General features: G+C 45.4%; 3 protein-coding genes across 6 annotated transcripts in view; 1 reads left to right on the top strand and 2 right to left on the bottom strand.

The window, feature by feature from the left end:
- Positions 1-23: 23 nt before the first annotated feature.
- hdhd5 (haloacid dehalogenase like hydrolase domain containing 5) lies at positions 24-4,516 on the bottom strand. Its single transcript, XM_062546672.1, has 8 exons — positions 4,168-4,516; positions 3,273-3,476; positions 2,508-2,620; positions 2,255-2,348; positions 2,109-2,142; positions 1,794-1,968; positions 1,498-1,686; positions 24-1,386 (listed from the first exon to the last, which is right to left on the bottom strand). The coding sequence occupies exons 1-8, from the start codon at positions 4,291-4,293 to the stop codon at positions 990-992; spliced, it is 1,332 nt and encodes a 443-aa protein (XP_062402656.1). The 5' UTR covers positions 4,294-4,516; the 3' UTR covers positions 24-989.
- A 168-nt stretch (positions 4,517-4,684) lies between these two features.
- On the top strand, positions 4,685-9,329 carry ccdc77 (coiled-coil domain containing 77). Of its 2 annotated transcripts, none has more exons than XM_062546670.1 (12): positions 4,685-4,781; positions 5,419-5,496; positions 5,639-5,822; positions 5,928-6,070; positions 6,606-6,702; positions 6,831-6,906; positions 7,173-7,261; positions 7,420-7,568; positions 7,809-8,055; positions 8,303-8,428; positions 8,545-8,697; positions 8,842-9,329. In XM_062546670.1, the coding sequence occupies exons 2-12, from the start codon at positions 5,459-5,461 to the stop codon at positions 8,986-8,988; spliced, it is 1,449 nt and encodes a 482-aa protein (XP_062402654.1). In that variant the 5' UTR covers positions 4,685-4,781; positions 5,419-5,458; the 3' UTR covers positions 8,989-9,329. The 2 variants fall into 2 exon arrangements, with proteins under 2 accessions (XP_062402654.1, XP_062402655.1); XM_062546671.1 differs by lacking the exon at positions 4,685-4,781 and adding an exon at positions 5,220-5,238.
- Positions 9,330-9,863: 534 nt separating this feature from the next.
- Positions 9,864-26,440, bottom strand: part of si:ch211-272n13.3 (ankyrin repeat domain-containing protein 26) — a 28,476-nt gene continuing 11,899 nt past the window's right edge. For all 3 annotated transcript variants that reach the window (XM_062547479.1, XM_062547480.1, XM_062547481.1), the window contains exons 19-40: positions 26,204-26,271; positions 22,829-23,070; positions 22,194-22,400; positions 21,869-21,896; positions 21,627-21,768; positions 21,239-21,452; positions 20,901-21,084; positions 20,538-20,684; positions 19,309-20,277; positions 18,866-19,018; positions 18,581-18,756; positions 18,092-18,185; positions 17,718-17,744; positions 17,156-17,233; positions 16,803-16,937; positions 15,990-16,102; positions 15,243-15,387; positions 14,603-14,893; positions 13,871-14,106; positions 12,922-13,168; positions 10,870-10,915; positions 9,864-10,725 (exon numbers count right to left, since the gene is read on the bottom strand). In XM_062547479.1, the coding sequence (XP_062403463.1) occupies positions 10,577-10,725; positions 10,870-10,915; positions 12,922-13,168; positions 13,871-14,106; positions 14,603-14,893; positions 15,243-15,387; positions 15,990-16,102; positions 16,803-16,937; positions 17,156-17,233; positions 17,718-17,744; positions 18,092-18,185; positions 18,581-18,756; positions 18,866-19,018; positions 19,309-20,277; positions 20,538-20,684; positions 20,901-21,084; positions 21,239-21,452; positions 21,627-21,768; positions 21,869-21,896; positions 22,194-22,400; positions 22,829-23,070; positions 26,204-26,271 (4,091 nt within the window). In that variant the 3' untranslated portion in view covers positions 9,864-10,576. The remainder of the gene's footprint in view (positions 10,726-10,869; positions 10,916-12,921; positions 13,169-13,870; positions 14,107-14,602; positions 14,894-15,242; positions 15,388-15,989; positions 16,103-16,802; positions 16,938-17,155; positions 17,234-17,717; positions 17,745-18,091; positions 18,186-18,580; positions 18,757-18,865; positions 19,019-19,308; positions 20,278-20,537; positions 20,685-20,900; positions 21,085-21,238; positions 21,453-21,626; positions 21,769-21,868; positions 21,897-22,193; positions 22,401-22,828; positions 23,071-26,203; positions 26,272-26,440) is intronic.

Below are 26,440 nucleotides of genomic sequence, written 5' to 3'. Positions count from 1 at the left end.
TAAGACACATGACAAGCATAGGATCTTGTCAAACAACTTACTTGAACAGTGTGTATTTATTCAACAACATATTTTGGAGAAAATCTATGGCTTAAAAATATTTCAGTACATGTATAACGCATAACAAAAGCAATTCAGAAGCTCATATGGTTATGTAAACCAATAAAACTGGTAAAAATGACAAAACAGGAGACTCATGTTTAACATTTATCACCTTAAAAACTGGGCAATAACACGGTAATGTGCAACACCAATAAACAGACTGAGTAGGACTTACTCTCCCATTTGTTCTCAAGCTTACAATTTAAAAAGTGCAAACATTCAACTGAACTGAAAAACAATAACTCTGTACCATAACCATATAGTGTTTGTCTATACACAATTTTCATAAAGCAATAATGTATTATATACATTATGTAAATGTATTTAACTTAAAAGTGTATCTGTGCCAGACGGATGTGTAGGAATTCCTGACAGTGTTGAGGTTAAAAAGTCTTTCGTCAATCTCCTGTCCTGTAAGTGGCTCCATGGACGGAACATTGAATGACCATAGTTGAACATTTATTTAAGATTTATGGAGTTGTTTGAGTAATATGTACACAGGAATATCTGATAACATGTCAATCCTATGTCCACATCAGATCTGGTCAACCCTGACAGAGTATTGAATGGTGAGAGAGATGCATTATCATTTTGTCATAATTATGACCTACTGTTCTTTGATCTCGGTCCTACTGATTTATGACAGATGATCAAGGTTCAAGATACTAAAGTTGAATGTGTAAATAGCCTCAAAGGCCAGTTTGGCATAAGCGAATATACTCTGGCAACCAGTAGACATTTGCCATATCTGTTTCATCATTTTATAGCTGCTATACAGTAAAAAAACACAGGGAGGTGAAAACCAGTGAAGACCTCCATCTGCTCCTCTTTGACAGCAGGCCTAGATAGTGTTTTTGTGCGTCTGTGCTCATCAGAAACTCACGGCTCTAGTCCAGTGGGCAGCTCTCTTGCTGGAACACCAGCTCCACGGCCTCACGCACGTCCTGCACAACGAAGGAGGGCTGAGTGAGGCTGGGGTCGAAGCGAAAGTCGCGGTGGCCGTGGAAGATGCGCTGCTCCGTGACCGTCTGCTCGGGGTCCGGGGGAAGGTCCTGCTGGTCCCGGTTGTAGACCCCCGTGCAGACCAGGATGGAGCTGCAGCCTATGGGCAGACGGTCGTTGCTGCAAGAGTCCCCCACGGCCACGTCCTGTCCTGCTACCTCGTCCATCTCCTGCCTTGGGTTTCCCCCTCCCTGAGCCTGCATCTGTGCTCGGACGTGGCGAGACGCTTTCAGGTAGCGGTTGTAGAGGTTGGCCCCATAGATATCGGCCATTGGGTTGTCACTGGAGGGTATAACGACACACATCATTGATAATAGTACATGACAAATAACAAATAACAAAACAGCTGGTGTTTCAGTTTCATGATCAAACTCAAAGGCACACAGCACTCACCCAATGGCATACAGACGTTCAACCGGCGAAGTCCAGCCTAGAGTCTCGGCCTGCTTGCGGATCAGCAGCTCTGCATAGTTGTAGGTCACCACACTGGGCTTCCCTATCAAAGCCTCGTACTTTATCTCACGACCAGTGACTTTCTTGTAGATGCTCTCTAGACAGACGAGGAACATCCCATGCCCGAATCTAAAGAGAAGCAAACAAGCTGTGAGTGCAACTGACCTCATTGGAAGGCAGATAAGTGGACATGGGCACACAAATCATGCAACAAGTGAGGTGATCCAAAGGCTGACCTTGGGTTTTTGGCCTCTGCCATCCACAGGAGATCCATGTTACAGGCTAGCACGGGGATGTGAGGATACTTCAGAGAGGTCACAGTATTCCCAGGCTTCCCATTAGAGAGGAGAACATCCACAATCAGCTGAAGGTTCGTCTCCCATCTGATTGGCTCACCAAATAGAATAACAGCTGGGGAAGGATAGGGGGAAAGATGATTTGGAGCCTGAATGAATCAAATACCGGTATCTGAACATCATAAAAAGAATTCTGTCTGTAATAAGGTGTATTTATGACAGAATATGCATCTGTATAGCAAACTCGCAGCATACCCTCTATTGGAGGAAGATTCCTGGTTTGAGGTACCTGTAAGCATTAAACATGATGGACAGTTAGACATGCATACTGTAATACTGAAGACAACATAAATGGAAATAATGCCTCAGGATTTTCAAATGAAAGTCCCTGTGACACTTACTGAGTTTTTAGGTCTGCGATGGTGATCCACCACATCAAGAAGGGGATACGATTCCCGAAGCATATCTATGGTCACAACATTTTGAAATCCGAGACTGATAATCTTTCAGTTAAGGCTAAACAAACAAAAAACAATGTTCACTTAGCCAAGAAGGTGAAGCAGCAAATATTGATTACTGGTTCCTAATTATAGTATACTCATGCTTGTGGACAACAATACAAACATGACTGTATGGTGGAAGCTTAGAGGATACTTGTGGGCCACCTCCAAGACTGGTCCCTGACCAGAGACCAGCACACATTTGTCATGAAACTGAGTGAAGACTCTCAGTGGACTGTGGGACAACATGACTTGATCTGGAGACACCTAGTCATTCAAAAGGAGAAAAAGTACACCCAAGTTATATTACAACTGTAATCAATTAACTGATAAGGCAATGATTAATGGTAACACTTTAGTTTAGGGTGTCACTGTTACAGTGTACCTACCTAATTAGGTACAGTGGTACAACCTGTGTAACAACATGTACTATCAGGTACTATCATACAAGAGTACTATCATTACTCTTTGATACAGTGACAAACCCGTAACAAGGTTGTAGCAGCACAGCTGTTACATGTACACTGAAGACAATGACCCCTTGACTGGAGCTAAGAATGGTTTGTATATCAAATCTTTCATGACCAGATTTACCCCATCCAGCAGGTCTCAGGTCAGCCCTTTGCCTCTGATGAAAAATGTAGGCAAATTGGCAATGTTTTGTAAAAGCACTCAATGTAACAACTATATGTAGGTACACTACCCACAAATACATAATGCAAGTACAATGATAGTACCTGATAGTACATGTTGTTACGCAGGTTGTACCACTGTATCTAATTAGGTAGGTACACTGTAACAGCGACACCCTAAACTAAAGTGTTACCTGATTAATTATATCAATATAGCAAAACCTTCTCGTGGATTTAAAGGAAAGCTGAATCAAAGGTTAGCTAAGTACATGAAAAGAAGGACAGACCTCGACTTCAAGCAGGTGAGACAGTTGTTCAGCCTTGGTTTGTCTAACACAGTTCCCAGCATTTGTCACGAAGACAACAGGGACTTTGTATTTCCCATCTCTATCCACCAGATTCCTGAAACACTGTTTGGCTGCAGGTATGGGTGTTCTTCCACGCACCAGAACTCCATCAATGTCAAACAGTAATCCGAAGGAGGGGTGACCCTGTGACAGATAGGATTTAAACAGAAAGTAACCAGGTCACTTTTGGTCTACAAGACACATGCTTCAGGGTCCAACACATAAAACCACGCTGAAGAGAATCAGCACTACTAAGAAATAGATTAATCACCCCAGCCCTTGACATAATATCAACCGCGGCCTCTGGCACATACGCCTTCTCTGGGTTTAATCAGAGAGGGATAGTAATGAAGGATCTTTGGTTTAACCGTTTAGGCCCTAAAATTCCAAATTTGTAGAAGTATATTCCCGTTGTTTGTGTGTGTTTTTTAACCATTATTGTTGATAGTGGCACACTCATTGACTAGAAATATTGAAGTTGGCACTGGAGGTCTCAAAGGTTGCCGACCCCTGGTTTAGGGTGACCTCGGTGCCCAATATAGCAGTAACCTGTGGAAACGGTGTCAAGAATATCACAACTTTTAATGAGAGCCATGTCACGATGTAAGCTAACAGTGTGATCACATTTAACAACAGCACAACAACAGATGAGTGTTGCATGATGAGTTGTCTAGTGAGATGGAGTACATTAGCTGGCTAAATGAAATTACCTAGCTGTTGTCTATCCCACGTTATACTTTAAGTTGTGGCAACACAATAGCCAAAGTAATAAGCTGAGAAAGCTGATAGCTGTGCATTTACCCGAATCAGTCGCCTCGTTAGATAGCATACTTACTATAACGTTACTGTAGGAGCGTTGAGAGGCAGGTGGCACATGGGCAGGGCTCCTCCCCAAACTACAAGGGCTGAGAATTCGCCAACCCAATTTTAAAAAATTCAATCGACTAAAAAACTCGGCCATGTCTCCAACGTGGCTCACCCGTCTCAGTTTACGGGCTACCCTAACGTACGAAGTGCATTGCCAATGCCAAACAGAAAATAACTAGCTTCAACAAGCTTCAGCCGCATGTATTTAAAAACATCGTATGATTCCACTGGGTGGCATTGCGCAGGAATGAAACTGATTGAAGGCTAAGGTCCGACTGCGCAAAGTATACGCCACCACGAACCCCACGATGATTACATGGACGATGGCAACATAAATGTCTACCACACTTTCACTTCAAAATTGTTCACTACGCACAGCAACTGCAAAACTAAAAATGCATCTTTAGTGTAGTGTAGTGTTAGGGATAGTGTTTTTGATTTTCTAAATGCCAGAAAATGTGATGGCCTTTAATTAATAATTTCCGGAAAATGTAGTGTGACAGTTTCCGGCGTTTTTGTTGTCGCACTCCCTGGCCATGATTGCATCTTGTTGTGGAAACGTATGAGGCAGAACTATTAAAGGTAGGATGATACTATTTTTTCTATAAGTAGCTTTTGGGACCATGACAACATTGTATCTTTAGGTTAAGGAATAAGCGTTACCTAAAGAATGTCCGTATTTCAAACATTAGGTTGAAGCTCCTGAGCTAGTGTAGGGCGGCTAGTTCTCGCTAGCACGTTAACAGTAACGTTAGCAGTCGCTAAGTAACGTTATCGCCAGGTTTGCCCAAGTGACCAACTTGAAGTGTCAACTTGGTTTAGTAACTATCATCCGGTTCAGTCTTCATATGTCCACACACATTTAATGTGATATTTTTGTCTAATTTAAACACCCCCTTGCCATGTTTGGTGAAGCTGGGCTGTAACCGTTTAAACCTCCCGCCTCTGTCGCGTAATAATTACGCGAGAGATAGTGATGTGTAAACAAAGAGGGCTTCAGATATAGTAAAAGACGCGTTTCCTTCAAAAAACATATGCAGTAATTAGTGATCACATAATTTTCACTCATTATTTTTAAATTGCATTGATATTTCAGATATACGCATGCTATGTTAAACGGCCAATGATAGTTGATTGTATTAAATAGATACATAATGTTACTGGAGCCTTTTGAGTAAACTCTTGTCAACAATGGCTTGCTTGATGGTGTTACTTACAGAAAATCCTGCATGTGAAGTGCTGCACATCCAGTCTAAGTGATGGAATCACCACCAACGCGAGATGCAGGTGCCAGCAAGTATGATGCATTCTGTATTCATTTTCTATTGTAGAATGTCGTACCTGTATGTGTATTATTTAACATCTCACCATCGTATGACTTCCTGTAGAGAAAAATATGTTTAGAAATCATTTAGATATATATCTATTTTTGTTTGCAGCTATATCCTTAACCAAAGTCAGGTGGTTGACTCACCTCTGCCTCCAATCACTGAGCGTCTGGCCTACCTCCGGCCATCTCGTGAGTTACTGGAGTTCTACAGGCAGAAGGTGGCTCAGTTTGATGGGGAGCATGAGGACCTCCTGCAGATGCTGGAGAAGTACAGAAGCTCCACAGAAGATCAGGTGCTCTATTTCAACTTGAACTTTGTGTGTGGCCATGGCATGCTATGTGTTTGAGTATAACATCTTTGTGATTGGACATGTGGACATGTGTGTCTGTGCGTACAGCATAAACTCCAGTGGGAGGTCCGGCAGCGCGAGGGAGAGATTGCGGAGCTTCAGAAGGCACTAAGCGACATGCAGGTCTATCTCTTCCAAGAGCGAGAACAAGCACTACGCTTGTACGCAGAAAATGACCGTCTGAAAATCAGGTCAGATCTTCAACGTTTGTTTTTCAGTGTGTGATTTTAGTGTTTCATCATACACCACGGTAGCAAGTAGGTGATGTTCATGCAATAGCGTGGAGTTTAGGCTAGGTGTGTGGGAGTGAGCTAGCTACCTGTAAGGCAGGTGCAGACTGTAGTAGAGGTAAAATATTGTACTGAGAAAGCTTTGCTTTCATTTTTGTGGGATGACTGAACTGGAATACTGAACGACATTGTTTATATTGTTGATGACAAATGGTAACGTGTGTTTAGTGGCAATTTCCAAGTTCCATGGTGTTTCTTCAAATATATTGGGCTGGGTGAACCCTGCCTGAACCAGGGAATTTGAATTTCGCCCGGCAGCTCAGGCTGGAAACCAGCAGATCTATTTTCGCTGCCAGAACCTTTGGCTCCAATCAGACTAATGTTCAATCTTTAAAAATTGAGTTTGGTATGGTGAAAACCAGACTACAAATATATATCTTAGTATGATTTATCCGAGGTAAGTTGGTTATATACTGTACAACTTTACCATTCACAGAGAGTTGGAGGATAGGAAGAAAATGCAGCATCTTTTGGCACTGGTGGGTCCAGATGTTGGGGAGATCACTTACTTTCATCGAGAGCCTCCGAACAAGGTTAGCCATGAAAATCTTACTTTCCATTCAGCTGCTATGTTCGTCAGTGGATGAATAATAGAATGTTGACAGAAAGTTATACCACCTCTTACAGTTGCATGTTTTTTCTGTTGCTTGCCTTTGATTAGATCACAATTCCTCAGAAGAAGGTGCAGCCAAGGCCTCAGGATCAGTGGAAGGTTTCAAAATCAAAAGCTGCTAAAGGTTATTTGTGGAATGTCTTGTATATTTTACCCTAAAAGCATCATATATGTACTCACATTTACCATCAGAAATACTGTATTCCTGTGTCACAAAAGGCATCACGGAAGTCTTGTGCTCTACTGTTTAATCAAGCTTTGGAAGTGAAGTAATATTAATAGGCACTAAATCCTATCCTAATCTGTGAGAAGTGGCTGATGCCCCAATCTTCTTATAGCACCATAGCAGCAATCTCTTAATTTTACTAATGCTCCTGCCCCCCCATCTAGAGGCCAGTAAGAAGCTCTCCAGAGAGGGAGTGGAGAGTGGTGAAACTGCAGAACAGTACATGAAAGACAACCAGACCTTGCTGCTACAGGTATAAGACAACACTCTCTAATGAAAGAGTAAATATTCTTAAATACTTAAATACCATGTCCATGGTTGCAAAGATACAAAGAAGCATTCTGTTGCCTGAAGCAGCATATAATTTTAGATGTTGTGTAACGTTAATGCTGCAATCCTGGTCATGTCCAGGTGGAGGCGCTCCAGGCCCAGATGGAGGAGCAGACGCGTCTGGCTAAAGAACAGGTGGAGTCGCTCCTGGAGGACCGGCGCATCCGTGTGGAGGAGGCTCAGGTTCAGCACCAGAGAGACCAAGACCGCATCACGGCTCTCTCTAACAAGTAAGTCATCACCCCTTTGTCAGCTGTCCTCTGGGTGACCCCACCTCATTGTAGTTGATTTGCTGTTGCCACTGATAGTGGAACATATCTTTTATGGGTGTTGAGAGAAACGTGGTTAGTAACTTGTGGAAAATGTGCTCACTAATGTAATAAAATGTAAGTGGCTGTATATAATGCTAATGTTCCATAATGGTCTTGGATTATGGATTTACTGCAATAGTAAATGTCATCGTCTCCCAGGCTCCAGCGCACACAGACCCTGCTGTACGAGAGCACCAGGGACTTCCTGCAGCTGAAGTTCGACAGCCGCACCCATGAGAAGGGCTGGATGGTGGAGAAGGACCGGCTCCTGCGGCAGCTCGACACCTGTCACGAGAAGCTCCGGAGCGGCCGCGGTGGCCTGGACAGACCGGGACATGCCACAGTACCGCAGCGTCTAGCCCAGGCGCCGCCAGAGTCCCAACAGATGCATCAGGAGGAGATTCGGGTGAGTGTGCCTCTGTGTGGGACACCACATTTGGAGAGACATTACAGTACGGGGTCAGTGTTTGCCTTCCATGGCATAGGCACCAAACTATATAGAGAGAACAATGTTCATTAACCAGATCCGCATGACCAGCTGTGTATGAGGACAACTTGAATGTTCCTTGTAATATACAGTATGTACATATGAAACAACATATATACAGTATCTTAGTATTTGGTGTTAAGCTGTGGAATGATTTGTTCCCCAGGCACTGAGCGAGGAGCTGAAGCAGTCCCACAAACTGGCAGACATGTACCGGGAGCAGTGTGTGGGTTTAGAAACAGAACTGGCACAAATTAGAGAGGAGGGAGATGTGGGGAAAGAAATCTTCCAGGTAAGCCAACCAGGTTTTACTCCACCATTGAGCCAAAGTGCAATTAAGTGTGTGTTGTGAGAGCAATAGACCGTGTCATCATCGGTACTACTCACTGACATTTTGTGTTTGTGTAGGAGCGGTCGCATAAGATAGCAAAGCGCTTGCAGATGATGACTCAGCGTTATGAGGCCCTGGAGAAGAGGCGAGTAATGGAGGTCGAGGGCTTCAAGACGGACATCAAACTGTTGAGGCAAAAGCTGAAGGATGTAGAGAAACAGCTCTTCAAGGTGGGCTCGCATATCATTTTTGATTGACTGATGTGACCACAAATGTACAACAAAAAAAAGGTTTGATTTAGCCTACCTGAATTAAACTTAAAAGCTGTGCGCTGGTATGTTTCATCAATGAACCCGATAATCTGCCCTGTTTAGGTGACTCTAAACGTTGGGCCAGATCAGGACCTGGCCATTCTCCATGAAGTACGACAGACCAACGCCCGCACCAAAAAAGTACAAGGAGAACTGAAAACTCTGAAGGCCAAAATCTATGGACTGGAGAACGATCTCAGATACTGCTGAGGCAATTGGGTCAAAGACAAAGTATCCGTTATTTGCAGTTAAAGGGTCAAGGTCGCTATCAATTGGCAACTATGGATAACATATCCAACTTTGTGTCTTTTTTGAAGGACATATACCTGGAAATGCCTGAATTTACTTACAAATGTGCCTAGTCTGAAGGAAGGAAACAGTGGGTAGGTTAATGCTGCTTTATTGGAAAACAGTCTCCATGGTAATGTTTTAATGCTTAATTTAATTATGATTACAAGTCATATTTGGTTGTGTAGATAATGCTATGGTTTTATATATTTGAAAGATTGTATTATGATTTTCCATATTGGTTAATAAAAGTTTATATTTTACATCGCTGTATTCTTATTGTTATATTATACAAGGAGGTTTATTTCACATGCATATGATTACTAAAGTAAAGAATGCAGTGAAATTGTCAGTGATTGTCAATGATTTTATCTTTTGTTTTTGAAAAAAGGACACTTAAGTGCACATACAGTAGGCTACCTTTAAAGGCTGAGTCTACAATTCTAGCAAAACATTGACATGTTTAGCTAGTCAAAGAACATCCCTCTCTCTCATGCTCCTGCGGCAGTGTTTAGCTGTGCTAGGACTTTCTGTATTATCGCCTTTTTCTATACTTCTACCGGTCTTTGCAATTATGGGAAGGCAGGTGTTATTGACTTGTACCATGAGTGTATCATGAGCTAAAGGAGATTTGAACGGAAGCATCGTGCCACTTTTCCTAAGCATATAGAGAATCGTAGGGAGCATTTTGCTAAATTAAAAAAAAAAAAAAAAAAAGTATAAATGATTATATAGCAAACTACTTTGAAGACCATGGTGATCTGATTAAGGATGAAGGGGACATGGTTTCTGTAAAGTGTATCTTTATTGGACAGCTTAATACTCCACACTCTAAAATACTGAAGAGCTCAGGATTTAGTGAAGTTTAATGATGGGCATCAATGTTTAGTCCAAATATAGAATTACAGTAACATCTTATAGTACCCTGGATAACCAGATGATCTAGTCATGTCTCATTCAAGTATATCTTCTGTTTTTACAAAAAACAGGCGTTTTCATATATTTTTTTTCTTGACCATAACACCAACTCACTAGACAAAAAATATATTGCACCATAATAATAAGTCCCAAATATGATTGGTAACTTGGCATTAATATTTATGGTACACTTATAATACTCATATTTACTACAAAAAGCAAACAAGATTTTACACAACCACATCAAAAGACAACCAATATAACCATCACGGGTCAAATAAAAATATAATGAAAGCATCAGGAGTTCAACTCCACACGTACCCATAGCAGTTTTTAAAATATGGCTTCACAGACAATACACTGAACATAACAACTCCATTTCACCCTTTGCTCCTGAGCATTTTAAGTGCAATGTGCATCATCTTTTTTTCATCCTCTTGTGTAAAAGCCAGAATAAATAACCACACATGTACAAAAGGAAATGTAGTGGCAATGGGCAGCTAGGCTTTGGCCTTGTCTGTAGTTGATTGTATATGTGTGTGTGTGTGTGTGTGTGGATGTGAGTGCGTAAACAAGAATCTCAATGGGGGTGTCAGATCATGTAGTTCTTCTTGAGCACCTCCAGGTACTGCTGCGTGGCTCTGCTCACAGGGTCCTGGTCCACCGCCAGGCTCTTCTGGGAGCCACAGGCCGAGCCCACGGGGGACAGGCGTGGCGAGGCTCCATCCAGCTCTGCGGTCGCTGCGTGCAACAGAGCAAAGACTCAAAAACGGGGCCAATCTTTGTTTTTGTACAAAACGCTTGCAGCTACTGTCATGAAGCTATGTAACTTTATCATGGAAAAATCTGTAAAATAATGATTGATGGTGTTTTCCAAGCACTCACCATGGTCCAACTCCTTAGATATGTTTTTCTCCAACTCACTCTGCATCTGTTTGGAAAGAACATGTATTGACCCATGTGCACCACACAAGGACTTGACAATGTCCCACAAAAGATCGTACTTTTGTGGGCTGTAACAGATTCCAAACTTTAAATCTGTTTTATTTCTCAAAATAATCTGTGAGGACTTGAGTCGGGATGCTCAAATACATCAGCATGAAATGAAGTGCTGATAACAGTACAGACGTGAAATGATTTTAGGGTGAAACGAAATTCCGATGAGTGATGGGGAGGGCCACTGCAAATATGAAATCAGGGCAGCTTGCATGCATGTCAGCTTACTAGTGACCTGGTGATGTATAAATAATTTTTTGAGTGCCTTACAGGTATACAGTTATCATGGATCAGATCTCATGTACTGAAATGATGACGGAAAACCATGCAGAAGCATGTGGAAAATCTTCCCAGGTCACTTATAAGTTAAACATCCTGACCTCAGAAAGGAACATGCTCCTCTCAATTGACTTAATCCTGTAGATTTCCCAAAGGCAGAGTTACTGAGGGCGGCATTCTGAATGTGTGCAATAGGTCATGCTGCTTGATACTCAAGTCTTCACTCCAGCAGGAATTCAGACTCTTTTGAGGACAAATGTGCAGGCTCCTTAAACACAATGGGTCAGTTTGCCATTAGCTTGTTTAGCTTTTTATTTACTTGCTAAAGCTTCTGAATTCCATGTGCTGTGTGTGAGGCTTGCCTTGCTGCTCAACACAGATCATGGAAACACGGTGGCATTCTGGCAAATAAAAGTGAACAAAGGGATTAGACACACAGCGGTGTCTTTGGTCAGAGGTCCCTCTTCCTGCCACTTAAGAAGCGACTTATCAGCAAAGCTAATTGCACACACAGTGGCACTGAGGTGTTTTAGTGTGCCACCTCCCATCACTTAGGTTGAACATGTTGCTCAAAGACAGAGCTGTTGGAAAGCCTCAAATATATCACACTGAAAAATACTGTGATACTACACTATCGTTTTTTCCCCTCCCAACTCAGTTTAGTAATGTGCCTAATGCAATTGAGGACAGGTTTTGTTTTTTTACTTGGAACTTAGGATTCACAATATTCTTTCACAAAGCGCTCTATTGTAATTGTGACTTTAATGGGACTTTTGATGATGATAAAATGTGACATATGAACGGAATACAGACGCACTGCCTGTTTTTGACCCTGGGTCAAAGTCGTGCTGCATAATAACATCAGTGGCAGGATAGGTGTGAATTTACTGCCAATTGCTACACTGAGCAATCCAAACTATTAAAATGCAACGACTTCAAAATCAACAGAACCAACAGAAAAGGAACAACGTGACCTAAAATGGCTACTGTGATCATTCTAATGCCAGGTGTATCTAGACCTGTGACTAGGTCCACAGACTAAACTGCAACTACACTGGTAACATGTTCAGATGGAGTGTTTGTGCAGGCCAAGCGCAGGAAAGGGAGAGGAGTGAAGAAGGAGAAGGGAAGCACGCCAGTCTGCTACACGCAACTACACACCTGGTCATGAATCTGGCTGAAGTGAGGAGAGGTGAGAGACAGACTTTTGAGCTAGGAGCTGAAGGAGCAAGAAACAGAAGAGGTTAAGCATGGTGTCCTTTTACAGGACACTTGAGTACAAACAGAGGAGAAGAAAAAGAGAATAGAGTCAAAGAGGCCGTGTAGAGTAGAGTCAAAGAAGCTGTGTGGAGTAGACTAGTCAAAGAAGCTGTGTGGAGAGCTGAAGTGTTATCTCCTGCAGAGAGACGCATAAGGGGGTAGAGCAGCAGAGATCCCTTCACTACTTGTAGACAGAAGTTCTACTGAATATTCCTGATTTTGAATGAATTCATGTTGTGATTCACAGTGATTGTGAAGATGAACATTAAATGGTAATGTATGAAACAAAACCAATGTCTTGTCATTAAGCACAAGACTAATTAACTGTGTGTGTGTGTGTGTGTGTGTGTATACAGTATATCCTAGTGCATGCTTTTTGTATGCGCAGTCACAGCCACTCACCTTAGCCAGATAGGCTTCTACTCGACTGGTCTGGGGATCTACTGTGCCCAGGAGGGTTCCTCCCAGCCCCAGGCTCCTGTTGAGAGGCCCCAGGGTGCCCCCATAGGCCCCTAACGAACCCAGAGAGCCCACTTCCACCGAGGGGGCCCCCAGGCTGCCGTTCACTATGCTGCTGGCGATGAGGGACTTGCTCCGTTGTCGCTCGCTCAGGAGCTTGGTGTTGGCCTCCGACAGACGCTCATTACATCTGCCATCACACACACATACCCGCAAAAAAGCACAAACACATTCACACACATAACCATTAGCATTTAAACTCTTTTTAGAGTGCATGTACACTATACTAAAGTTAACAGTAGTGTCAGGGAAGAGGACATGCAAACATCACTATAAGGCAGTGGTCCTCCAACTTTTTCTGTCATTCCCCACTTTGGAGATGGGGAATTTTCAAGCTCCATTTGACCCTATTATCCCAGCAAAATGGTTAAGTTAAAATATCATTTTTGCATTTTAGCTCCACGTTACATTTCCCGTCTCAACCTGCTGAATCTAGTTTGCTGTTATAATCCGTCTCTCTGTGTATGACTCCTATGTTTGTGTGTGGCCTTTACAAAAAAGGGAAGGCATTATTAAAGACAGGCATAACAAAAAAAAAAAAAATCTCCTGTTCATTGCGCCCCACCCGTCATGTCTCTTCCCCACTAGTGGGTCCCGCCCCACATTTTGAGAACCACTGCTATAAGACATAACATTACAGGCCTTATTATATGGGACACACCACCTTAATGTACTGTATATATGGCAACATATCAGTTCCTACATCACTGCCTAGTAAGCTATATTTTAAAGCCTGATACCAGATAAGGATGATACCTGCGTCAGGTGTCTATATAAAGTGAAAAGCTGCTCGGTGTGACTGAATGTGTGGCTGGCAGCTTAATGAACTCACCGATCCAGCTTGGCCGCCAGGGACTTGCGCAGCCGCAGCTCGTCGGCGTAGAGCTGGCGGTACCGCTCGAGCTCGGCGCGGCTGGACTCGCGGTGCATGGCGCTGTCCTGCTGGGTGCTCCGCGTGCGCGCCAGCTCCAGCTCCAGCTCCTTGATGCGCTGCTCCAGCTGCGTCCGCTGGCTGGCCTCGTTGGCCGCCTTGATTTGTTCCAGAGCTTCCTGAGAGGCGGCCTGGGTCTGGACAGACCAGGAGAGACGGGTTACGGACATGCTCCTACAGACACACTCATCAATTCTCTTCACGCTCCACGCAAAAAATAGGCCGACGTGTGCCTAGAGTAGTCAAATGCAATGTTTGATCACTGCAAGAAGTGATGATTCCAATGATCAACACGCGAGACAGCTGCTTGCCCCAGTATATTACATTAAAAGACAGGAGAGTGAGCAATGTTTGTTTACTTTAATGATTTCAGCAGTATGTATTGTTAAAGGAAAACACTTGAGGTCACAGAGTACTGTTGGTACAAAAAAAAAAATCAAACAGTCAGGCAGCTACAGTGCTACACTCTTGGGCCATGATTTTAAAGATACTTAGCTGTAGCAAATCGAGCTAGGCAGCAGTGATTTTCTTTTTTTTTCCGTACCGACAGTACCCAGTGACCTCGAAAAACAAAGATGTGTGATAAAATCCCTGCAGTTCTCCTTTAAGGTGCGTGCGTTGGGGAGACGATACCTGCAGAAAGAGGTTGACCTCCTCCAGCTTGTGGCGGATCTCCTGGCGGGCGCGCTCCTCGGTGTCGCGGCGGTACTGCTCGGCCTGGCCCTGGTCCATGACGCCGCTCTCCACCTGGCGGCGCAGGCCCGACAGCTCCTCCTCCAGCTGCCGCTTGCTGCGCTCCAGCCGCTCGTGGCTGCGGCTCAGGCCTTTCAGCGCGCTCAGCTGCTCCTTCAGCTCCCCGTTCACCTGCTCCAGGCGGCTGCAGCGCGACGCCTCCTTCTCCAGCTGCAGCTGCAGCTCGTCCACCTGCCGTCAGCACAAGGAGACGTGGACAGGACACGAGAGGAGACAATAAGGCCGAGAACATACTGTATAGCACACATCCAGGTATGTGGCACATTAAAGCCAGAGACAATGTACAGTTTAGGCCTGATTTTAGCACCAATTAAGTCATGTAAGTCATTGATGGTCAAATATTTTGCAAGAGACTGTATGTAATGCAGTATTAATAATTACTTGTGCATGAGTGGCAAGTGAAAAACATTAGCAAATGGGAGATAATCAGATAATTAGATTAATTCAGATAATTAACCCTAGAGGGTAACCAGTACTAAAACATTCAGCACAATGGGGCAATTTCTCGACTGGCCTGTACCTTGGTCTTCATGCGGCTGATGGCGGACTCGGTGTCCGACTGCCTCTGGCCCAGATCGCCCCTGAGAGACGTGAGAGGGGAGGCCAGCTCTCCACCATCCTGCTCTCGCAGCTTCTTCTTAGCCGTCTTGACCAGCGTCTTCAGCCTGCAAAACAATCCCACCGCATTAACACAAAGACATGGTCCTTTACCATTTATACCCTCAGTGCCGTGCACACTGAATCTGTACAGACCAGATGGGATGTTTCAAGCAAGCTTTAATGTCTTAAGTTCAATTCAAATAACTCCAAACATTGTACTACGTCAGGGTGATTTATTGTTTGTCAGTCGTATTTTATCCTGACAGGGCGAACAGGACTCCAACGCAAAGCGCATGTTGGGAAGGTCTTTAGGCATACAGTAAATGGAACTTAAAATAAATACACAGGCTAAACTCATACTCATAGTGCTGGTCAGTCTTATTGGATGCTGTGCAAAATCTCATTGTAAACAGACAGCAGGACTCTGGCCATGACTCCAATTTACAAAACAAACTCTACACATGACAGATCTAATACATACCACCAAAGCACGAGGACACACTACAGATCTCTTCACATAACACGCCACAAGGCCACTGTGACCGGAACAAGGGGCACCCAGTGGCTCCCACAAACACCGGGGCACGGCACTACACAGGAGGACGTCTACAGGTGGGCTGGCAGTGGCAGTGACAGTGACAGGGTTCAAAAGGCAGTAAGGTGTCACCTGTACATTTCTTTCTGGAGTTCGGTGTTTCTCTTCATCTCCTGCTCCAGCCGGGTATCCACAGACTTTTTCTGCTCACCAATCTTCTTGGCCTTCTTCTTCTCCAGCTCCATCTGCAGAACAGACATACCATTCATTCAACTCACCAATAACCACCAATAATCCCCTTCAACAATGTATCTTAATAGCTAATGATTACTGAATACCAAAAGTACAAAATACAACTCTAAAACCAATAGTTCTGATGAAGCCATGAAGCCAGTTAGTCCTGGCTAAATCAGGTGTGATGATGAGAGCAACACAACTCCACATGTTGGCCGAATTACGTTGCTTAGCCACCATACCATTAAGAGAGAGGGAATATATTTCTTGAAATAATGATTATCTATGAATGATAATTGTCTTGCCAGGTCTATGTGGTAACCATTTTAGAAAAGCAATAAGCCAAGTCGAGTCAATAGGTTACAGTGATTCTGGAACAGCTAAGGGGGGTTTTACTGTAGGCACTCAGTTGCTCATTGTACCTAACAACACCCTTTAGCTGTTCTATAAACACTAACATATGGCCTCTAAGGGCTTATTGTTTAATTTGATCATCAAATATGATTTATATTACACCACATGCAATGAAATGTTACCTGTCAAGTTCAAGAGCTTCACCAACAACCACTCTGCCATCGTGTACACGCTCTGCATTCATTCTGTGCTACGTTGTCATACTGAACACAGTGGCTCTCTCCAGTAGAGGGCAGGCTGTATGGGCTCTTCAGAGGGCACTGCCCATGGCCATGTGGCTCTTTGGTCAGTACTCACCTGGGTGCTGAGCTCTCCCTTCTCCTTCTCCAGCTCCGCTAGTCGGATGCCAATACGCGAGCGACTCTTCAGCTCCTCCTCCCACAGCGCCTGCGAGTCCTGGGCTGTATGGCTCAGCAGACTTTGCTTCTGTACCTGGGAGCAGGTGGGCAGCGTTTAATAGGACTGTGTAGAAAGTGCCATTTAATACCACCGCTTTGTGTCCTTTTTACTGATGTGCAGCAGTGTATGTGTCTTTACCCCTTGGCAACAATACTTTTTAAATTCAAAGGCACTGAGCTGGACTGAAATGGGCTGATCTGAATGCCACCAAAAGAACCATTTTCATAGCAGATAGACAGGAAGACACGCACCTCACGGTTAAGTTGGTCCTCCAAGGTCATCTTGCTGCTTTGCAGATTTGTCACGAGATCCTCCAAACGAGTTCGTACCTAATAAACAGGAAGAAATAATGAACGAACTTCAAGTCAAGGGTAGCTGCACACTGACCCTGTAAGAGTTGTCAAATCTAAAGAACATAGACGCATGCTGTGTGCATCTTCAGAGAGACTAATTAAGTCTAACTGAAGGTCCCAAGAAACAAATAAAGAGAGGGATGGGATCAATAGGATCATTCAAGGTCTACCAGGAGTTGGTCCAATTTATGAAGAAGAGCCACCACCAAAAGGGGAAAAAAATGAATAAAAATCACCCAGTAGGGAAAATTCAAAGGCATGGAAATCACATTATCAAGCTACAATGCCTTTGAATTCCTTCCCGCGCAAACAGAGACGAGTGTGCATCCCTGATTGCTTTAAGCCAGTTCAAATACACTTTTCCATTTACAGAAGGGTTGAAAGGAGAAATCAAACACGGCAAACAAGAAAATCAATGACAGGATGAGCTAGGAGAAGCCACTACATCTCAGATACCAACCCCTCCTCCTGCTGAAGAGTCTGGTGGCTGTGAAAAGACAATGGGTCTCCATTTCAATACATTCCAAAATCTCTTCAGCCAATTCTCTGCCCATATCTTCTATTTTAATTGAATGAAAAATCAGCACAGAACCGAACGACGCATTACAAAATCTGACTTCTTATTAAGGACTTACCTTGTTATTCAACCTAACGATGGAGCACGGCATGTTAACACCGAATTAAGCCTTACTTAACTACCTTATGGCTCAACCACGCACAGCAAAACTGACCACAAATATAAGACCGCTCGACCATCTAGGAATGTAGAGCTAAAGGGTATTAAAATGAAGACGACGACACATAGAAAAGAGGAACAAATTGACGGACACTCACCGCTGCACCTTCTTGGGCTCCTTTCTGTAGCACCTCGAGGCGATTGGACTGTTGCTTGGCGGCCGCCTCGAGCCTGGCATTGTCAATCTCCAGCCTGGGAGCGTGAGGTCATAATCACATTAGCTAACGCTAACTAGCCCTGACGCCCCAACTCTTCACCTCACCTCCACCTCGTCTAGCACAGGTGCCATCTTAGAAGGGATTTCACTGGGTGACTGCCAAAAGGGTTTTCACTCATCCTGCTAAATTTAGACCTGTGGTCACTGCACGAAATCATGACAGCTGACCCACAATGTCATTCAAAGGCTAAACTAGCTGAACCAGAGGACTGACTATGCAAAAAGCTATGTACATGTGGGTGAGGGGGAAAAAAACTACTTTACCATTATTTTAGTTCCTATCCATCTTGATTACACTGAACCTCATATATAAGAACTTAGTGGTTAATGTAAACAGGTATAGGAGTGTGCAGCAGCGTGGTAGGTTCACCTCTGCATGGCCTCCTCCAGCTGTTTGATGGTCTTCTCCGAGGCAGCTGAGGCGGAGAGCACCTCCTGGAGTTTCTGAGAGGAGGCGATGACCTCGCGCTCCTTCTCGTCCAGGCTGCACTTCAGGCTGTTGATGCGCCTCTCAGCCTGGACAAACTGGTCTTCACTCTCCTGAAGCTGAAACGAGGGACAGACCCAACACAATTTTGCCACATGAATGATGCAAGAGTTGTCTTAGTAGTAGTGGTAAGGACAGCAGGAGCAAGTAGCTGCAACGGTGGAGTACCTTGGTCTTCAGTCGGTCCATGTCCTTCAAGGTGCGCGTCTTCTCTTCTTCTAGGTCGCTACGATAGCGTGTGTTGACTTCAAGCGATGCCTCACACATTGACAGCTTTTTCAATGAGTCAGCCAACTCCTGTTGCAACTGCCTTAATGCGGCCTGAAAAGGCATCAAGAGTACGATTCAGCTTGGACCATCATGAGCCTCAAAGCTTTCCATAAAGCGTCAGCGTATACAAGTTCACATATGGAGTTTAAAATATAGTGGTCAAACACTAAAAAAGCCACTCTCATGGCTATCTTTACCGCTTTCCAGCAGCGTCAGCATATACAATGCTATTCACCTATGGGGCTTACAATATGTGAATAACGCTGTTCACATATGGGTTTACAATATTACAATATGTTCACATATGGGGTTTACAAAAATACTATCGTGGCTATCTTTACCTCTCTGTCAGCCTTCTCCTGGTCCAGTTTGTGGTTCTGGTCTCGAAGGTCAGCGTTCTTCTCGGCCAGCTCTTTGCTCCTCTCTTCGATCAGCTGCACCCTCTCCTCACCGTCCGAGCGCAGCTTGTCCAGGATGTCGCTGAAGCGCTCCTGCGCGTCCGTCACCGCCCGCTCCTTGACCGCGCCCTTGCTCTGCACCTCCTCCAGCTGCTGTCGGAGCAGCGCGCCCTCGCTCTGCGCCTGGGCCAGCCTCTCCTGCGTGGCCTCCTGGCGGGCGCCGGCCCGCGCGGCCCGCTCCCTCTCGGCCTGCAGCGCCGCCTCGGCCTCGCGCACACGCCCCAGCGCCTGCTCGCGCTCCCGCGCCGCCGTCTCCAGCAGCAGGCCCTTCTCGGCGAGCGCCAGCGTGGCGCGGTGGCACTCGTTCTCCAGGCTGTTGGCGCGCGCCTCCGCCTGGCCCAGCTTCTGGGAGAGCTCGTGCACCGCGTCGCGGTGGGCGCCCGTCTCACCGGCGCGCTTCTCCAGCGTGCGCTGGCGCTCCTCGCGCTCCCGCTGCAGCGCCCGCTCGGCCTCGGCCCGCGCCGCCTGGCACCGCTCCACCTCCTGCAGCGCGCCGGACAGCCGCACGCGCGCCGACTCCGCCTCCGTCTCCAGCTGCTGCCGCGCCGTCCGCTCCTGCTCCAGGCGCCCGGCGCTCAGCTGGCACTCGGCCTTGAGGGCGCTCAGCTGCCCGTTGTACTGGAAGACGGCCTGGGCCAGCGCCTCCTCGCTGAGCTTCAGGTCGCGCCGCGTGTCCTCCAGGCGCTCGCGCAGCGCCTCGCCCTCCTCCGACAGGCGGCCCTCCTCCTGCCGGCTGCTGGCCTGCTCGCGCTCCAGCTCGGCCCGCAGGTTCATCAGCTCCTCCTGCAGCGCGCTCACCTGGCTCAGCATCTCCCGCTCGCGGTCACTGGACTCCGTCAGCTGGGACAACACCTGAGGAGCACACGGGTCAGCAAAGGTCACCTCACGCCAACAAAAACACACAAATGCATTATTATACATCTCTGCTTTGAAAGTCCACATCCCACATTTCTTTGACATTTCACAACATTTGACATTTCACAACAGTTGGTGCCTACTGGCGTTTACACATCCAACCTGACCTTGATCAGCTCTAGAGTAGAGACGGAATTCTACTTTTCAGGCCTCTGACAGGTTTAACGACAGCACTGGAGAGAAATGTGCTGATTTACCTCGTTGCTTTTGACGACGTTCTTGCGGTTCTCCTCCTCGATCTCCTGCTGCTTGCGGCGGTGGCTGTTGAGCATCTCCTCCTGGAGAGCGCGAGCGCTCCGCTCCTGAGCCAGCTGCCTCTGGGCCTCGTTACGGTCATCCTCCATCTGGGGACGAGAAACCCACATCCAGATCACCACCGCTCCACAAGTCCAGCCTAAACCACTCCAAACCCTTGGTCAAACTGCAACGCGTCAAAACCCAGACCCAACAGTACGCAGAAAGCTAGACGGACTCACTTGAAACGAGAAAGAACACAAAATACGAGAGAAACACAAAGAGAGCCGACAGAGAGAAGAGAGAGAGGCACAGGGGTGGCGCACCTGCTTCATGCTGTTGATAATGGTGCGCTTCTCCAGCTCCAGGTTGCGGATGGTGAGCTCCACCTTCTGCTTCTGCTCCTCCTCCAGCCTCTGCTGCTCCTCCTTGCGGCGCAGCTGCTCCCGCGTCTTGTCGTACAACATGGAGGCGTTGTGGTGCTTCTCCTGCTCCTGCTTCAGCAAAAATCTGTCAGAGCACCAGGGGGAGATAGAAAGTAGAAAACATGAAGGGCTACAGTGAGGTGCAGGGGACTGTGACTGATTCAACTCGGGTGTTCCAAAAGAAACGTTTAGAACATAAACTACAGTTGTACAGAGTGTGGTTGGAGGCACTGGCTGACCTGAGGTTGTTGAGCTCGGTCTCCAGCTCCATTTTGAGGTGCACCAGGTTGGACTGGCTGTCCCGGGTCTCCTCCAGCAGGAGGCGGAGTTCGGTGCGCTCCTGCTCCAGCTGGCTCATCTTCTCGGCCAGCCGGCTGTGGCGACTGCGCTCCCGGTGGATGGTGTGCTCGTACTCCTGGAACATGTTCTGCAGCTTCACCATGCTCACCGAGTCTGGAGCCGAGAGAGAGGGAGAAGGAAAGAGAGAGAGAAAATGAAAGAGCGATGATGAGATGGAGTGTGAGTGGTGATGGTGGGCCGGAGGAGTGCGCAATGAATGATTTTTGTGTGTCTAGCTATTCGAAAAGCAGCACAAATGCTAGTCTTTGCAAGTGAGCTATATTTTACCTATAGAAGTGGAATCGAGTTGTTTGATGAGCAGAGACGCATGACGGTATCCAGATGAGGGGGAGTCTAACTCCTCAGTGGCTGTGTCTGATGACTGAGTGAGGTCATCCAAGTCATCTGCCATATCCACTTCACCGGCACTCTACCAGGGTGAACAGAGAAGAAACACAGAGCAAGACTGTAAAACAGCAAAAATGACTCATTATGCACAAGTGAAAATGATAAAACTGTACACAATTTACCTTGATGTTCTGTGCTGGAACTGGTGATCTACAAAGCCAAAAGGCAAGAACAAAATAAAGTGGAATCACTATGGGTACACAATCCTCCACAAGGAGTTGTCCACTAGGGAGGGCTGTATGAACACGACGGTACAGTATAATGCAGTATCTCTTTTAGGGTTCTCAAAGGGTTAGAAACTGGAGCTCAAAATCATGAACTGAAAAAAGGTTAGTCATGCAATAGTTAATAGTAACCAGGTACTCCTGATTAAGCCCATCCATGGAATGATAGATGTGCATGGTCAGTTAAGACAGAGAGTAAAAGAGGATCATACTGCATATATACCTTCCTTCATCTTCCGACACCTCACTTAAAGTACTATCATCAAACACAGACAGGCGGTCTCCATTTAGGTGGGGAGTGTGCTGAAGAGCCCTGGCCTGCTCCATAGCATGCCCCACTAGGCTCCCCTGACTACCTAGAGCCTTGAGCTCCTGCTCCTCCTCTGTAACGCCACCAGGCTGCTCCTCCAGTGCTGGGGACCTGCCAGTGCTGGGAGAGCACACACCTCACCATGAATGGGACAAAAGCTTACGTGTGACAACACACACACACACACACACACACACACACCTCACCATGAATGGGACAAAAAGCTCACGTGTGACAACACACACACACCTCACTATAAATGGGAGAAAAAGCTCATGCATGTCGACAAATGGTCTAGGCTGCTCAAACAGTGGGTCTAAGTTGTCATCAAGTACCGGGCACGGGAGAGGGTGAACAACAAAGCCCAGATAAAGTATTTGATGGGTATACCTAGATATAGGTTTTAATATCAATTAGTTAAATACCACCAAGACAATTGCTTCATTTAACAAAGTAGCTAGTCTATGTAATTTTACAAACTCACATTAATTTAGTCTACTAGAAATAAAAGGGGTCAGATTCTGAAACCTACAAAGGTAATTCCATACCTCCTTGGACTTTTTGTTTTTGAAGTCTGAAGTTTTTGCGCAACACTGTCCCTTATTTTAAACTCGTGCTCCCTAGGATTTCCTGCTGCTCCTTCTTGCTGAGGTTTTGGGTTTCCAGGGTTGGTTTTAGATTTCTTCCCTTTTTCCAGGTCATGTTCCTGTCGTGTATTTGATCCCCTCACAGGATCCTCCAGGATAGTGGTATCCTTCTCCTCCACCATAGCTTTAAACTCTTCCGACGTCTGACAGGAGGGGGAGAGACAAAGTAACAAAATAAATGTTTACATCATGCAAGGTATTTACACATGTTATGTACATCAACATTAGCTTGACCAGCCTTTAAAATGTACCGAGAATTGTGTAAATTTTGTTGCATATGAAATTTCCAAACATTTTAATACTTCATTAGGTTATTAAAGATTGGTCAACCCTTTATGGTTGATGGTTTGCATCATACAGGCATGCAGAACTCTATATAACGTACAAAGATGCAGCAATATAATAATAATAATACAATACTAATTCAAAAAGGAGTTCCACACCAAGAATTACATCAAGCTTCTTTTTAAGGTTAACAGATCACCTTGGGTGTCTTTTTTAAGAACTAAAAAGAAACTGGTAATCCAGATCTCAAACACTTCAACCCACATCAACTAGGGATCCGAGATACAAGGTCTGTACCTTGGTTGAGGCAGCATGCAATTAACCAACCCACAAACGCACACACACACACACACACACCCACACACAGAGAGACCTGCTACTTTACAAAGGAGACAAGTGGAGGTGATGCTGAAATGCAATCCATGAGACATACTAGAGGTAAGGCGTGAAAGACCGCACTGAAAAGTCATTACGGAAATCTGACGCCAGGCTAATACTACAGCGTTAATGTGTAATGACTTGACAGGCTTGAGCAGAGATGAGATGAGGTAGAGCTAGTGCCAGCTAACAGCACGCAGATGTGACGCTGGGAAGGACAACAGACTGGTTGGATGAGAAGAAGATGATGCCTGATCCTGATGATTAAGATGAGAGTTTTAGTTGTTGTAAATGTGGACAGACTGAATGGGAGAGGTTTTTTTTTTTGGTGAACACACAGATGAGCGTCTGTGGCCTGAGCTTGCACCCTTCTCTTTGAAGTCTTAAAAAAGCTATGCAGTGACAGTCGGAGAGGAGAAGAAAATGACCATGAAAACGGGCATCACCACCATCACCTTTTTGCGAAGCTGTGCCCTCTCCTTCTGCATATCCTTGAAGACAACCCTCAGCCTCCCTACCTTGTGTTTGAACCTCTGCAGGTCCAATCGCAGCTCTTCTTCTGAAAGGCAGGAAGGAGTCGAGGGGCAGAGTGAACTGGTAGAGTGTGCCACTTGGGGAACCTCTTGGCGGGGCCCAGTATTTGTCCTCTCAGTCTCTAAGGTTTGTTTGCTTCGGTATTCCACAGGCTTTTGTGTGGAGGGCATACTTCGACTAGGAGTTGCTCTGCTTGAGGCACGATTAGCTCTATTCTCACTTTTTGTCAAGACAAGGTCATCATCACGGTGCGGCAGTGATCTAGGCTTCACTGTCCTATCCCCATCACTTTGGTTTGTGTGATGCGCTTCTGATTCAGCCTCAGGGTTTAGGCATCTTGGAGGACCTAGGGATAGCAGACTGATCTCTCGGTCTTCAAGCGGGGCTTTGGTAAGGGCTTCCTCCCCTTCGTCCTTGCAGACCTCCATCTCAGGGGGTTGTAAAGGGCGAGGGGATTCCTCGGACTGAGAGTCCTCTTGCCCAGAGGATTCCCTCTGTTCAGGAATGGGGTGGAGCATGATGCTTCTCGCTCTGGCTGTGGGTCTTGTGATCACTACTTCATCATCATCATCATCATCATCATCATCCTCATCCACATCACTGGAGTCCTCTGCAGCAGGACTGACTCTGACTTCAACCTCACTTTTCCCCTTCTCCTCCTCAAACTCCTCTTCAGCATTCATAGCTGAAGTTGCTACCTCTTTCATAATCCCATCTTCCTCCTCACTTGGCTCCTCTTCTGCAGTTCTGACCACCACTTCGGACCCATTTTCAGACTCATCCTCAAGTTCACTGGGCTCATCTGCTGATGGGACTTCAGTGGGTCCTCGGACTTCAATCTCAGGTTCAGGTTCTGCCACAGCCTCAGCCACATGTTTCAGATCCTTCCTCACGATCCCCTCTCGTTCCTTGTTCCTCCCTTCTCCTTCTAGAGTCTGACCAGGGTCATCTTCCTTACATTCCTTCCCCTCCTCCACAACGGACACTTCTGATATAGGTCTACTAAGTGCCATGTCTTTCTCTTGTTCTTCTTCTTCTCCAGCACATCCCTCAGGACTGCCGGATTCGTTTGGAGTCAGTTCACCAAACATCTCTTTTAACTCTGCAGCCACATTTTTGTACTGTGATTTTGTTTCTCGCTTCTCAAAGTCCACCCAAATCTTTTCATAGTTTTTCTCCCAGGATGCATCTTTAGTGTCCTGCAGTTCTTCCTCCTCTCCACCAGTTTGGGAGACCATTGGAGGAAACTGGCTCTGGCTTAGACTTAGACCAAAATCTGATGCATATAAAGCATCTGTATCCTTTGTTGGCATGAGTAGACAAAGAAACACAGTTAACACTAAAGGAACAAATCAAATGGTCTTAACTGATACTACAATACGTTATGTATTGAAATGGTCATGAAGACAAGGCATCATGGATTCTTAAGTAGCATGCTACCCACAGACAAATAACTAGACTTACAGTGAGGGGGGTGAGGTGGGGTTGGGGCGTAGTCCTATTTCTACAATGCATGTAATTTAAATGTGTAGGCTATACAATGCAAAGAAATTAAAAGGGAGACCACCGAATTTACAGTCTAACGAAGGACTATTTTGCATGGAGTTGCTTATTGAGTCTCCGCTAGAGACATTGCACCGGAAAGACCAGAGGATATCCACCTACGCTCTTGATAATGCACCCTCAGAATGGTAATATAAAGCAAATAACCGAATAACAGTGTCAGTTGATCATATTATTTCAAATAATTAGTGTGCATTCCTGTAATTGTGAGCCATGAAGTTGCCATGAAGCTGTAACCAAACTATTTTATTCTAAAGGTCTAGGCCACCGAGTAGGTACACCATCACTTGCCCACCTACCTCAGTGCCGAAGTTTTCATCTGTCAAGCACTTGATAGACAATGGATTTTATTGAACGATGCCAACAAAAATAGAAGTGAATAGTAGTCTACACTGTGGCAGTGAAAGGCTTCGGAGTCTAATGTAATCGAATGATAAAAAAAACAGAGTGTGCCTATGTGCAGAGATCTTTTTCTCTAACATAACATAATATGTGGGAACTTAAACATGAACATACCTGCACAGGATCTTCTTCAATCCTAGCATCACTAGTCCCTTCTGCCACTGGTGAAGGCTCACGAAATGCTATAAAAAGCAGTCATTAAACACAAGGCAGAGCTCAAGAGTCGTTCAACTTCAAATGAGGAATACAACTTATTCACTGGACCGGATCTGGTCAAACAAGCTATCAAAATATGATTTTCTGTTTTACAACAGATAACATTAAGCATACTGGATTAATACTGGATTTTTA

The sequence above is a fragment of the Sardina pilchardus genome, chromosome 10, assembly GCF_963854185.1.
Source record: "Sardina pilchardus chromosome 10, fSarPil1.1, whole genome shotgun sequence".
Lineage (NCBI taxonomy): Eukaryota > Metazoa > Chordata > Actinopteri > Clupeiformes > Clupeidae > Sardina > Sardina pilchardus.
This window is presented reverse-complemented; position numbering and strand designations above follow the sequence as displayed.